This window comes from Pelodiscus sinensis, chromosome 18 (genome assembly GCF_052426305.1).
Source record: "Pelodiscus sinensis isolate ZL-2025 chromosome 18, ASM5242630v1, whole genome shotgun sequence".
Taxonomy (NCBI): Eukaryota; Metazoa; Chordata; order Testudines; family Trionychidae; genus Pelodiscus; species Pelodiscus sinensis.
The window spans coordinates 31,206,638-31,221,044 of NC_143069.1; the positions used below are offsets into that span (position 1 = coordinate 31,206,638).

The 14,407-nt window shown below is 55.8% G+C and overlaps 1 protein-coding gene across 3 annotated transcripts; it reads right to left on the minus strand.

Moving 5' to 3' along the window:
- Positions 1-158: 158 nt before the first annotated feature.
- On the minus strand, positions 159-13,245 carry CACNG7 (calcium voltage-gated channel auxiliary subunit gamma 7). Of its 3 annotated transcripts, XM_075915150.2 has the most exons (7): positions 12,966-13,245; positions 10,762-10,824; positions 9,701-9,933; positions 9,414-9,500; positions 8,931-9,071; positions 4,632-4,777; positions 159-4,192 (listed from the first exon to the last, which is right to left on the minus strand). In XM_075915150.2, the coding sequence occupies exons 3-7, from the start codon at positions 9,894-9,896 to the stop codon at positions 3,935-3,937; spliced, it is 828 nt and encodes a 275-aa protein (XP_075771265.2). In that variant the 5' UTR covers positions 9,897-9,933; positions 10,762-10,824; positions 12,966-13,245; the 3' UTR covers positions 159-3,934. The 3 variants fall into 3 exon arrangements, with proteins under 3 accessions (XP_075771265.2, XP_075771264.2, XP_075771262.2); XM_075915149.2 differs by lacking the exon at positions 10,762-10,824 and having other exon boundaries at positions 12,956-13,245; XM_075915147.2 differs by lacking the exon at positions 10,762-10,824 and having other exon boundaries at positions 12,966-13,244.
- Positions 13,246-14,407: the final 1,162 nt, after the last annotated feature.

Here is a 14,407-nt window from a genome sequence, read left to right on the forward strand (position 1 = left end):
GGACAGAGGGCTGGAGACGGGGGAGGGAGCCATGGATGGCTGGGGCGTTGGATGCATGAGGGATATATGGAGCGAGGGGAGGGGTGAATGTGGGGGGTGAGGTGTGGGGGGCGCTGCATAGATAATTGGATGGACGTGGGACAGCCAGACACGGGACGTGTTTGAAATAAAGTTTATTGCAGTCTCTCAGTCCTATGTACATATGGTACAGAGTAAATAAGGGGGGCCCCGGCCCCCCAGCATGGGGGGAGAAGACTATATGACAATAAAAAGGGGTCCCTCCTTGGTTACAGGTGCAGTATGTGCATTCCCCCCCATCCCCACCCCGCAGCCTAAAAACACCCCCCCCCACGCCCGCTCACAGATACCAGCCCGGTTACCACCTGTCCCGCCAACGGGGGGCACCAGGCCTGTGGGGAATCCTCCCCACCCCACTATCTGCCGGTTAACTCCTGCACCGCCAGGATCCCCCATTGCAACTGGATGGGAGCTGTGCTATTATTAACCCTACAATCCCCCACCCCCACTCCTTTATGGTTAACCCTTCCATCACCGCCTCCCCCCTACACACTGATGGGGGGAACATGGAGCTAGCTAGTTAACCATTTCCTTACCCCTGCCCCCCCCCATGCCCTGTGCCAGGGAAGGGCCATTTATAGTGCTATACTTTTAACCCTTCCCTTGCCACCGACACCCAATGATGGGGGTGCCATGACTTCCCTCCTCAAGCCCCCACCCCCACCCCCATCCCCAATTGGCAGGTCTAAGTGCTGATGGGTCCTCTGATCCTGGGGAACATTCAAGAGCAGGAGCTGGGATTCCTAAGGGTAGAGGAAGAAAATTTCTGGCCTTGTAAGGGGTTGAGGGCAAAAGATGGTGCCTCCGGCTCCCTGAGGGCACCCAAACTCTCCCCCCCCCCATCTGTTCCCCTAGACATCATTCCCCTCCAAGAGCTGGAGGTAGAACCCAGGAGTCCTGGCTCCCAAGCTGCCCCCCTGCTCCAACCACTAGACCCTACTCCCCTGACAAACCAGGGAGAGAACCCAGAAGTCCTGGATCCCAGCCCGCTCCCTACTTTAACCACTAGGCCCCACTCCCTTCCCAGAGCTGGGTCCCATCCAGCATGTACCATCCTCTGTTGGATGCCATGAGAACAGCTCCTCTCTAAGGGTATGTCTACACTGCCACCCTAGTTCGAACTAGGCTGGCAGTGTAGACATACCCTAAGGGTGTCATAGACCCACCATCATGCCAACAGATGAAGAGAGTGACTCTCCCTAGCTGGGAGGCACTGCCATGGGGAAGTTTGCAGCACCAGAGTCTCCTTAGACGGGGACACTGCTGTGGGGAAGTTCGCAGCACCAGAGCCCATGGGGATGCTCACAGAGCTAGGTACAGATGACCTTCTCAAAAATACCTACATGAGACAGGGGCCAAACACTATCAGCCAAGTCCAGCATCACTGTCATAGCAAAAGCCCTGAGCTCTGGCAGGCCCAGGCAGCAGAAGGTGTCCAAACTCAACTGTGATGCAAGTTATCCCTCCCCGTGCCCCCCTCAGCCCATCCCTGAATGCCCAGGTATCTATAACCTGTCTCTTTTCTTTCCTCCATCACCTCCCACAGCCCCATTCCTCTTCTCGCCACCTTCCCTTCATTCTCTCATTTCCCCCTCCCCTACTCCCCTTTCCTCCTTCTCTCCGCTGGCAGTTTTCTCCTCCCCTGGCTATATTTGCTCCTTCCTCTTTTCTGCATGGCTGGAGACGGGTCCCCCTCTGCAGCCACATACGCAGCCGCTGTGGCAAAAGAAAAGCAGTCTGAGCACCACCCCCTGCATGCGGAGGTGGCGGAAAGAGAAACGATTCAATGGAGAAAGCATAAAAGAGCATGGAGAATGGAAAAGGAAACTAAAAGGGAAGCTGAAAACGGGCAGATAACGAAAATCGACAGAGAAGAAGAGCAGCGAAATGAAGAAGGAAAAAGAGAAAGCGTGTGTAGAGGCAGGCAGGAAGCAAAGAAAACTGGAGGCAAGCGATCAAAAGAAAGAAGGAACAAAAAGACAGCGGCCAAAGGAAGCAGGAAAGAGCTGGCGAATGAAAAGAAAAGGAGCACAGAAAGAAAGAATGGAGAAAAGGAAGAGGGGAAAGAACGCAGAGGAAGGACGAATGAAATAAGCAGCACATTGGGAAGTCATGGGGCATCGAAGGAATGGAAAAAAGAACAGAAGAAAATGTGCAAGTGGCAATCAAAAGAGAGAAAGGAACCGACTGAAGGAAAGAAAGAGGGTAGAGGAAGGACAAACCCGAACGAGCAGGGACTTTCATATGGGAATCAAAGGAAAAAGGCAGAGCAAAGAAGGAAAGAGCCTGCAAATGGAAAAGAAACAGGCGGAGCGAGAAGAAGAACGAAGGAAGGAAGCAAACAGGAAAGAAGAGCCAAGCAGAGCCAGGGGCGGCAGCCGGGTTCACAAAGGGCCTTGCTAATGCGCCATGAAAAGAAAGGCCCAAGAAAAGGGCTTCTTTGCACTTTCTTCAGTGGGGGGCGGGGGGGACAAAGAGACAGGGCAGCGAACTGGTAGTGAAGGGGGAGCAGGTCTCTGAGGGAAGGCGCTAGCAGCCAGCAGCCGCGGTTGCTTGAGCCAGACCTTGGAGTCTGTATTTCCAACTCCCCTTGACTCATCTCTGGTTTGGGTTGCTCCCAAGGGAAAAAAGTTGCCTGGGCCATTTGCCTGCGTGCAGGGGCAGCCGGTCCATATAGGTGAACTAGGCGGTCGCCTAGGGAGCCAAGTTAAATGGGGCATCAAATGGTGGTGCAATATCATCGAGGGGTTTGGAGGTGGGGACGCCGATTGCTTGGTTCGCCTAGGGCGCCAGTTGCTGGCAGCTAGTCTAGGGCCGCCCCTGCCTGCGTGTCCCCGTTTGCTGCCGCAGCTCTGCCGCCTGGCTCATTTGGAAAACAACAAAGATGGTGGAGGAGCCATTGGCTGGCATGGCGGCAGGAAAAACGGCTGGCGAGCGACTTCCTGTCTGGGCCGGCCATTCTGGAACGGGGGGGAATAGCTCTAGCAGCCATTTCCTCTCAGCCTCCATGGCTAGAGCTTGTGTAATGAGAACCAGAATGGAGGATGGGCAGCTCTCTGTCTGGGGTTGGCCATTATGGGGCAAAAAAAGATGGCGGAGGAGCCACTTCCTGTCTGGCTCTGGGAGGAAGGGACTGGAGCAGGGAGAGAGAAAGGGACTTCCCATCAGGACTTGGACTTTGTGGGGACAAAAAATGTATTTGGTGCTGGGCCAATGATGGCTACCAAAAGGTTGACAGGATGACTTCCTGTTGGAGGAGCCCTGCCACCTGCCCATGGCTACCAAATTGGCCGGCAAGGTAACTTCCTGTCACAATCCTGCCAAGTTCCCATGGCTACCAAAATGGCTGACAATGTGAATTCCTGTCATTCCCATGGCTACCAAAATGGCCGACAAGGTGACTTCCTGTCAGGAATCCACCAAGCTCCCAGGGCTAGCAACATGGCCGATGGGGTGACTTCCTGTCAGGAATCCACCAAGCTCCCATGGCTATCAAAATGGCCAACACGATGACCTCCTGTTGGGAGTCCTGCCAAGTTCCCATGGTGGCGACCAAAATGGTCGCCAAGGTGACTTCCTGTTGGGAATGCCACCAAACTCCCATGGCAACCGACATGGCTGACGGGATGACTTCCTGTCAAATCCACCAAGCTCCCATGGCTACAATCATGGCCAATGGAGCGACTTCCTCTCCGGAATCCCGCCAAAATGGCCAAATGGGGGAGGCCTCCGGGGATGGCGCAGGGAGAGCGAGAAAGGGGGGGACAAGGAGGGGTTTCAGTCCAGTAGCACCCAGTCTGTGATCCACGCGGGTGGCCCCCACTGCAGTCTTTGGGGGAAGGTTGAGGGGACTGGCTTAGCAGGGCGAGGTGGATATATGCATATGCTCAGGGTACTTGATGGCGGGCGGGTAGTTCTGGGTCATCTGGATGGAGACGTCGCTGGAGATGTCGGAGGGGCTGCGCCCGCGGTGCCACACCTCCGGGTGCAGGAACTGGCCCGAGTAGTCGGAGCAGTCGCTCAGGCGTGGGCGGTAGAAGGCCGGGTGGGGGCGGTACATCTCCTCCTCTGCATAGCGCTTGGTGAATAGGTACACAGACATCACGCCGGCGCCCTGCATGAGGGGGGAGAGTGAGTGGGGAGGTGGAGGAAATGGGGCAGCAGCATCCTGATTGCTTCCCCGCGCAGGCGATATAACCCAGGAGCCCTGCCGCCTTCGGCTCTAACCACTAGACCCTACCCCCCTCCCAATTGGGCCCATGGACATCATCTATTTTAAGGACTCCACAGTTTTTAAATGGAGATCAGAGACTTCCTAATCTCCCCCAACAGCTCTCACCACTGCCCCCTGCTGGATAGATCAGAAATGCCCTCCTCCATGTGTCATAGCCACCGTACTGCTGCTAGCAGAGGGAGAGTCTCTGACAGTTTAGCCTGCAAGGTCAGGGAAAAGGGGTTTCAAGTACTATCACAGGAGGTAGAAAAGAGTCAGCAAGAAATCTCTAGGGTCCGGAGGGCGAGGGATAGCATGGGACAAGGAGATGGGTCCAAACCTCTTTGAGCAGGAAGGAGGAGGCTGCGAAGGCGAAGGACCAGCCATAGCGGTAGTGGAAATACTGCTCCGACCCGCTGGGCCGATTCATCACCTCATCGTTGATGCTGGAGATGTAGAGAACTAATCCCACCACGAGAGACAGGCCTGGAAGAATCAGGGCCAATGAGAAAGCTGCTGAGAGGCAGTTGGGGCTGTTTACACTGGGACTTCTTCCTATGCGGAGCATGGGGGAGGGTCTGAATAAACAGGGTCCCCCTTTCCCAAGGCTGAGATGCAACCACCTCTGGGGCAGAGCATGGCAGGTCTGTTTATACAAGGAACAGCCCAGCGCTGAGATGCGACCACTTCTAGGAAAGGGCATGGCGTCTGACAGAGGTCTGTTCAACCCTGGCTGACGGAGGTCTGTCCAACCTGATTTCAGACCCTCCTCTGACTGGGATTCCACAACCTCCCTGGAAGCCGATTCCAAAGCCTTTGGAACATATTTTCCTAATATCGAACCTACCTCCTCCTTCCTGAGGATTCAGATGGTTACTCCCATTACCATGCTAGAGAAGAAGAGTAGCTTTTTTTTTTTTTGGCACCTGCATCATTCCTTCAGTTTATGACCCTCTTTAACCTACCCTCCCCTACGATCCCTTAGCCAACTAGTTCCCCCATTTTGTAGCCAGGCATTGGATTTTTCCTTCTCGGGTGCTGGATTTTCCCTGGTCTGGATTGAATTTCATCCAGTCCATTTCAGACCACGTCTCCTGAGCCATCCTTACCGAAATGCAGAACATACAGCTACGCAGGGCACCCAAACATTTGGGGCACCCCGGGGTCTTAAAGTCCACCCACCCGCCCCTTCCAATCCCTGTTTGGAGAGGAGCTAGTTAATTTAAAAGTGAACAAGCCGGTTGACTTATGAGCAGGACAGAGACCCTGTGAAAGAGCCATTTAAACAGTAAGGGAGCCCTTGCCAGCCCCGGGTCTATCCTGTCAGTTTCTGAATTTGTTAGTCTCTAAGGCTTAGTCTACACAGCAGGGCTATTTTGGGACAGCGGAAGTATCCTGAAATAGCTACCCCCGTCTTTTGAACACGCCTGCTATTTCGAGATAGTTCTATTTTGCGCTATTTCACCTTGATCCATGAGGGTTAAGGGATGTCTTGAAATAGCATGCTATTTCGAAATTTGGCGCTGTGTAGACGTGCCAAATTTTGAAATACTCTATTTTGAAATTCAATCGAAATAAGATATGCAATATGTATCTTATTTTGAGTTTAGGGTGCTGTGTAGACACGTCCTAAGATGATGTCTGCACTGCAGGCTTCCTGCGCAAGAACTATTTTGTGCAAGAGGTCTTGCACAAGAGTGTGTCCATGTGCTTTTGCACAAGAGCATCCATGGCAGTGCGGATGCTCTCTTGTGCAAGAAAGCTCTTATGGCCATTTGAGGAGCCCCCCAACTGCCCTACATTTTGGGCCCCCCCCTTAGTGTGCCAGGTGCATCCATCACCAAGCTGATTGGGGGCTGTCCCCAGACAGTGGGGGAGTGGGGTTTGAGCCCTCCACCTTTGGCTCTGCAGGTGGGTACCTTAGCCACTGTGCCACTGGAGGAGCCCCCCACATTTTATGCCCCCCTTATTTTTCCTATGTCCCCAGGGTGCCACATCCGTACATCACCAAGCTGGTGGGGGCGTCCACACTGCCTTCGTGCGCAAGAGCTCTTGCAGAAGAGGGCTTATTTCTCGTGGGGAGAGTAATAACTCTTGTGCAAGAAACCCTCCCTTCCGACGCTTTACTGTAAATGTACTTGCACAAGAACGCGTGTGCAGTGTAGACACGCCGCAAGTTTTTGCACGAGAACGGCTCTTCTTGTACAAAAAGTCTGCAGTGTAGACATAGTCTAAGAGTACATCTACCCAGCAACATTATTTTGAAATAACTAGCGTTATTTCCAAATAATTTAGTCCCCCTCTACGCCACAGGCAGTTATTTCGAAATAATGTTGAAATACTGTCAAGCTGGAGGACGTCTCTCTCCGACCCCTGTAACCCTCATTGTATGATTCAAAGGGTTTCCAACCCCTATCGACATGGGAGCATGTGTCAGTTTCACTCTCCACTCCATTATCTGAGTCATTAATGAAAACTGGAAGCAGGGCTCGCTAGATTCCCCCTTCTAGTTATCAAAGGCAACTATGCTGAATTTCTGGTCTTCCAACTAATTGTGCTCCTACCTGCTAGTAAATTCATCTAGAAAGATCCACCTTTTCCTAGTCTGCACCATATTTTAGGAGAGATGTGGAAAAATTGGAGAGGGTCCAGAGAAGAGCAACAAAAATGATGACAGGTCTAGAAAACATGCCCTGGGAGGGAAGACCGAAAGAACTGGGTTTTTGTTCAGTTTGGAAAAGAGAAGATAGAGCAGGGACATGGTACCTAAAAGGGTGTCACAAGGAGGTGAGAGGGTAAATTGTTCTCTGAGGACAGGACAAAAAGCAAGGGGGGTTTAGGTTGGACATTAGAACAAAATTCCTACCTCTTAGGGTGGACGAACACGGGAATAAATTGCTTGGGGAGGTTGTGGAATCTCCATCACTGGAGATATTAAGGGTCTAGCCCAGGCATGTCCAAAGTCCGGCCCGCGGGCCAATTGCGGCCCGTGTTCCGGTTTAATACGGCCCCCCCCAGGTAATTTGGCAATATCTATCTTTTATGGCCCTCAACGAATCCATATGTATTGAGATGAATACATTGTAAAATCTCAGTTAATGTCAGTTGGTCTAAATCAGTTATAAATATATTTGGACACAACATGTATACTTGGTGTTATGTTCCTGTTCATATTTTTTGAACTTAAAAGTTGACAGACAACCTTTATTACCAATAATATGTAATGTACTTTACAATGGTCCTGACATATTTCAGCTTCCTGGATTTTTTTTTTCATCTGGCCTTCAGATATGAAAGGCAGAGTGATTTAACACCTGTTTAGATTTGTCATCCATGTGACGAAATGAAAAGTATGCCGTTTGCAATAAACTTTGCATAAAATAGTTAATTTGCATTTAATTTTAATGGTTCAAAGAATGTCAGGCAAAATGGTCAGCCCTCACGCATGTTCACTTCATCAAATCTGGCCCTCTTTGAAAAAAGTTTGGACACCCCTGGTCTAGACCAATGTTTCTCAGCCAGTGGTACGAGTACCCTTAGGGGGTACTGGAGAGAAGTCTGGGGGGTACGTCAGCACAACTGAAATTTGGAGAAAACTGCATTTTTGGTTTAAGTTTCACAGCACTTTATTATTTTTGTACTTTTTACACCCAAAAATTTAACTGCCCACCTGGCGATGAGTAAGTTGTTTAAACAAATGCATTGCAATGGTAGAAAAAATTGTGTGTGTCTGAAAACTGTAGATACTGGGGATACTTTTTCTTTTTTTTTTTTTTCTTTTTTTGAAAAAGGGGTACTTTATAAAAAAAGGTTGAGAAACACTGATCTAGCTGGTGCTTGGTCCTGCCGTGAGGGCAGGGGACTGGACTCGACGACCTCTCAAGGTCCCTTCCAGTTCTAGTGTTCTGTGAGTCTATAATGTCACATGGGACTATGTCGAAGGCCTTGCTGGAAATCAAGATCTCTCACGTCTTTAAGATTTGTGTTGGTGTCTTTCTCCGGTGGGGCGTGGAGGCTGTTTACAGCAGAATTCCACAGCCGGTGCTGAGATGCAGCTGCCTCTGGGGTGGGATAGCAGGAAGTGTTCATGTGGGGACCCCCTTGTGATGAAGTGGGTATTGTACTCATTGGTTTGCTTTGTGATGGTGTACGTGATCCCTCCCGTGCTGCTCTCTAGTAACTCAGGGCTGGGGCCCGTTGCTGAGTGTGTGAATGAGTCTTGGCTGGCTTAGGAGGCAGGGAGGGGGCCCAGGGAGCTGGCTCTGGGCTCCCCTCTCCCCAGGTTGCTGCTGGTTCCTGCATTAACAAGTTGGTGCTACGCTGTGTCTCTGCGAAGCAATAAACCTTCTGTTCCACCTGCTGGCTGGAGTCACGTCTGGCGGCGGATGGGGGCCCGGTGACACCCCCACACCCCGTGACACCCCTCTCCAGGCACTATTTAACGGATGCACTGCACAAAACTTCGGGACAGGAAGTGAAAGAGAAACACACACCCAACCGCAGCCTCCGCCCCCCCCCCCCCCGAGCCTTCCCCCACCCCACTCCCTGCAGGACAGCCCCCCCCCCTCCAGTGCCACACTGGGGCACAGGAGCCAGCCTTAAGTGCTTGAGGAGAGCGCCCCCTGCTGGACCCCCTTACCCGAGAGGATGAAGAAGATGCCGGAGACGAAGGCCAGGATGGTTCTCTGGGGCCGGATGTGGCCGATGTTGCTGATGACGAAGGCCGTGAAGACAAGGAAGAGGCTGACCATGGGGAATGGGGTAGCCGTGCGAACTGTCTCTGGGGTAGGGACACCAGACATCAGGTCACCTCCCAGCTTCCCGCTGCCCCCCTCCCACCTCCTCCATCCCTGTCCCCCACCGAAGAGTTGCCCTCCCCCAGAAACTGCCCTCCCCCAGACCCTCCGCACTTTATGTCCCCCTTTTATACCCACCTTCTCCCCCCCATCTTCCCCACGGCCCCTACACACTTCTCTCCCTCAAAAGGTCCTGCCGCTAACAGCTCCCACCACATATTCCAGGGGTGGGTAGGAGCTGACACGTTTTCTCCCCGTGCACACCCTCTTGCTCGTACCCTCGGACTCAAAGCCCCCCCAGGGCTGAACGAGCCCCTCTCACTTACTCAAGATGTTCTCCGTGTTTTCCGTCACCAGGTTTATCTCGGGCTCCAGGAAATACTCGGAGGCCACACACCGGCCCTTCTCCCGGCCTGCATGGGACCAGAGAGAGCCTTACTTGGAGGGCACTGCTATGGGGAAGCTCACAGCACCAAACAGTCCCGAGCCAATGGGCAAGGAGGCCCCCGCTGGTGGAAGCTCACAGCACCAGGTAGTCCCCTCCCACCCCACCCCACCCCCCACACACAGCTGGGGGCACCGCTTGGGGAAGCTCGCAACACACAGCTCGTACCAGCGAAGAAGCAGACCCTCCAGAGCCCGGCGTGCAGAGCCATTTTGATCTCGGTGGTCTGGTTCTGCTGCAACATGATGCCCTCCTCCATGTAGAGCCAGTAGTCGGTGCTGACGGCGATGCCCACCAGAAGCAGCCCGCACGCCCCGAACACGCTACTGAGCAGCGTCAGCGCGCGGCTGCTGCAGTTACTCATCCTAGGGAACAGGGGGCGCCACACGAAGCACGGGGACCTGGGGTGGGGGGAGAGAGCGACCCATTCAAGACCCGCTGCCAGCCCCGCTCCCCCCGCTCTAACCCACTCGCCCCCAAGCCTCTCCCAGAGTGGGGGAGAGAACCCAGGTGTCCTGCTTCCCAGACGGCCTGGTCTAACCACTAGACCCTACTCCCCGCCCAGAAACAGAACCCAGGAATTCTGACTCCGAGATAATCTGTTCTAATGGACACATTTTACTCCCTGTTGGCCCTCCACCCCGCTCCCTATAGCCCAGAGCCCCATGCTGGGCTCCCACCTTGATCCCTGCAGCCCAGCGCCCCCTGCCGAGCCCCCACCCCACACCCTGCATCCCAGAGCCCCCTGCTGGGCCTCCTCCCTTATCCCTGCAGTCCAGCACCCCCTGCCAGGCCCCTGCCCTGATCCTTGCAGCCCAGCGCCCCCTGCTGGGCCCCCACCCTGCTCCCTGCAGCCAGCGCCCCCTGCTGGGACCCCACCCTGCTCCCTGCAGCCCAGCGCCCCCTACTTTGGCCCTGGGCAGTGGGGAGAGCCTTGACAGTAAGCACACAGAGAGCTGGACGTAGGGGTGGGTCTATGGCGTTCTGCTGTGCAGTAGCCAGTGAGCCCGCTGGCCCCAGTAACTGGCCCGGGCAGGGGAGGGTGCCACAGGCCAGCGGCCGGGCTGCCCCCCTAACTCCTGCGTCACTGACAACGGGCAGGGTTTAGTTCAGCCGGAGCTGTGTGTAGCAGCTTGTATTTTAAAGCCCTTCCCCCCCGCCCCATGAAGTTTTTGCAGCATGTTGGGGGAATAAGGAAAAGTTATTTACTTGTTCCCGTAACATTTTACCTGTTCGGTTCACTCCCTCTGGGGCACCTGGCAGTGGCCACTGTCGGCAGACAGGATTCTGGGCTAGAGAGACGTTTGGTCTGACCCAGTCTGGCTGTTCTTATGTTCTCATGTTTGTTCCTGCCCCCTGCAGCCTAGCGCCCCCTGCTGGGCCCATCCTGCCCATCCTGCAGCCCAGCGCCCCCTGCTGGACCCATCCTGCCCATCCTGCAGCCCAGCACCCCCTGCTGGGCCCATCCTGCCCATCCTGCAGCCCAGCACCCCCTGCTGGGCCCATCCTGCCCATCCTGCAGCCCAGCGCCCCCTGCTGGGCCTATCCTGCCCATCCTGCAGCCCAGCACCCCCTGCTGGGCCCCCACTCTGCCCCCTCCAGCCCAGCACCCCCTGCTGACCCCCACTCGGTTCCTTGCAGTTAATGAAAAATATTCGATGAGAGTTTACGTCCTGTGCATAAGCTCTGTTAATATAATCCCACCATAACAAATCAGGAGCCCGAGAGGCCCTACAATAACAAACCAGCCTGGACAGCCACAGAGACCCCATCATAACAAACTAGTGCTACTGAGAGACCTGCATAACAAGCCAGTGGAGACAGGCACAGGAGCTGGCAGAACCACCCTTCCATTACAAGCCAGCTCTCCTAAGACACCCCACATACCCCTGTCCAGAACCATACAGGCTCACTCTCCATCCCCCACTATTATATGGGCATAACCTGCCCCCCATTGCCTCCCTCAACCACTGTACGGGCTCACCCACCCCATCCTTCTCATACTACACCAGGGGTTCTGAACCGGGGGTCCATGGACCCCCAAGGGGTACGTGAAGCCAAGGGGTACATGGACCAAAAAAGGTTCAGAACCGCTGTACTACACCAATACCCACCCACCCCACCCCAGCCACCAGTGAACACAACACACACACTAGTGCAACACACAAACACGCGTCACTCAGAATCACGTATTAACTGACACTCAGAAGCACTTGACATTAGTGCAACACATACCAGCCACTAGCACACTAACGCAACGTACACATTAGTGTACAGTGGCATGATCCTCACACACACAGAGAGGCACTATGGTAATCACACAGACACTGACAACACAGACAGGACTCAGAAACACACACACAAAGGGGCGCTCAGCAAAACCTCACACACAACTTGCCATCTATGGGAACCAAAACACCACGTGTGTGCATCTGCACACAAGTATGCACCCACACATTTGCAAAAGTTCGCAATGTACTCTACACAGCATCTGCACACAGACCATGCACACACACTCACATACACACACAGATGGCAGGGTCCATCCCCTCCAGCAGGGGGCGACAGGAGTACACACAGCAGTGCCAAAACCTTCCAGCAGGGAGGCAGCAGACACACACACACACACACACACACACACACACTGTACTGTTCACAATAGCAGCAAAACAATACTCAGATACCCACTGGGGCACATACCCTAGCACAACACCTCACATGCACACACCCCACAATGTACTCTACATAGCGACTCCCAATAAAGCATGTGCACACACACTGGGTACTGATGAATATCACACACACTAGCGCAGCAGTCAATGTCTCTCTCACACACACACACACACACACACACACACACTCCGTCCTCGCGCTGGAAAATGGGTTGGGAAAATACAACCGAGACTGAAAGTCACCAGCTAGCACTGGAGACAGAACTCCACACCACAGTACAGTGGGGCGCGCGCGAGCACGCACACACACACACACACACACACACACACACACGGGTGGCAGCACCACTTTCCCTCTCCCTTTCTCTCTCACACACTCCCATGTACATTTGTACATACACACACAGTGTACCTACATCCTCAACCCCTCCCAAAGTACCCCCTCACACACACATAAAAACACTCTCACACTCAGTGTGCTCCCCCTCACAGGCACACACACATACACAAATACTCACTCAAGGTGTACCCCCTTTCTCTCACACACGCACACAGTCTATACACACACGCACTCACACGGTGTGTACACATACACACACAAGGTGTACACATACACGGTGTATACACACATACACACATGGTGCGCACATACACACAGGGTGTACACACACACACACGGTGCGCGCACACACACACACGGGGTGTACACACACACACGGTGCGCACACACACACACACGGGGTGTACATACCCTCGCTCACCTTGGCTTTATTCTCGGGGGCGCTGGCCGGCTGGCGGCCCCCACATCCTCTGCCCCCGCCGCGCCGCTCCCGCCCCGGCCTCAGACCCCCGGGCAGCGGCTCCGCGGGCCCCGAAGAGCCATGGATCAGGGGGTCCGGCAGGAGCCGCAGCAGCCGGCAGGGAGCCGGGCGGGCGGCGCAGCGGGGAAGGGGGAAGGAGACAGACCGGGCGGAGGACGCAGCGGCAGGGGAGCCCCGGGCTCTGGGAGGCGGGATGCAGCAGCGGGGGAGGGGGGGCAGAAGGGGACAGAGGCCCGGTGGGGGGGGGCAGGGGCAGGGATCCGGCGCGAGGAAGCTGGGGGAGGGGACAGATGCTGCTCGGGGTGGGGGGAAGGGAACAGGGGCGGGGGGGGCAGAGGGGCCTGGCGGAGGGATGAAGGTGGGGGAAGGGGACAGAGGCCCGGTGGGGGGGGCAGGGGCAGGGATCCGGCGCGAGGAAGCTGGGGGAGGGGACAGATGCTGCTCGGGGTGGGGGGGAAGGGAACAGGGGCTCGAGGATGGCTCAGGGTGGGGGGGGGAGGGACAGATGATGCTGGGGTGGGAGGAAGGAGACAGGGGCCCGGCGAGGGATGCTGCGGGGAGGGAGAAGGGCCCGGGGATGCTGGGGGGGGGGGAGCGCGGGAGGGGGGGGGGAAGCAGATGAAGACCCGGAGGGGGGGTTCTGCCCTTCCCAGCTCTGGGTCCGGGGGGGCAGCGAGAACCAGACGCGCTGCAGGGCGGGATGGGGAGGCTGCTCCGGGTGGATCGCGGGGGCTGGACCGGACCGGACCCGGCCGGACGCTCCGGAAAGCGGCTCCGCTCTCGCTGCTGGAGAATCCACGGGAGCTTCCCCCCCCCCCTCGCGCCGCGGACACCGTGATGTCACGGGCCTCATTTAAAGGGACAGGCCCGGCCGCCCTCCCCCCCGCAAGTCTGCAGTCGCTGCCCCGCGCCTGCACCCCCTCCCGCAATGACCCCCCAGCCCCTGCCCCAGCCTGCAGCCCCTCTGCCAACCCTGCCCCTTCCCCAAGCCCCCTGCCTCCCCCTCCCCGCATGCTGCACCCCTCCCCCAACCCTGCCCCGTTCTCCCAGGCCCCTGTTTCACCCCACTCTGCACCCCTCCCCCAACCCTGCCCCTTCTCCCAGCCCTGCCCCTTCTCCCAGCCCCCTACCTCATCCCTCCCCCAACTCTGCCCCCTTCTTCCAGCCTCCTGTCTCACCTGCTCTGCACCCCCTCCTCCATCCCTGCCCCCTACCTCATCCCTCCCCCAACTTTGCCCCCCTCCTCCACCCCTGCCCCTTCCCCCTGCCCCCTACCTCATCCCTCCCCCAACTTTGCCCCCCTTCTCCACCCCTTCCCATTCCCCCTGCCCCCTACCTCATCCCTCCCCCAACTTTGCCCCCTTCTCTACCCCTTCCCCTTC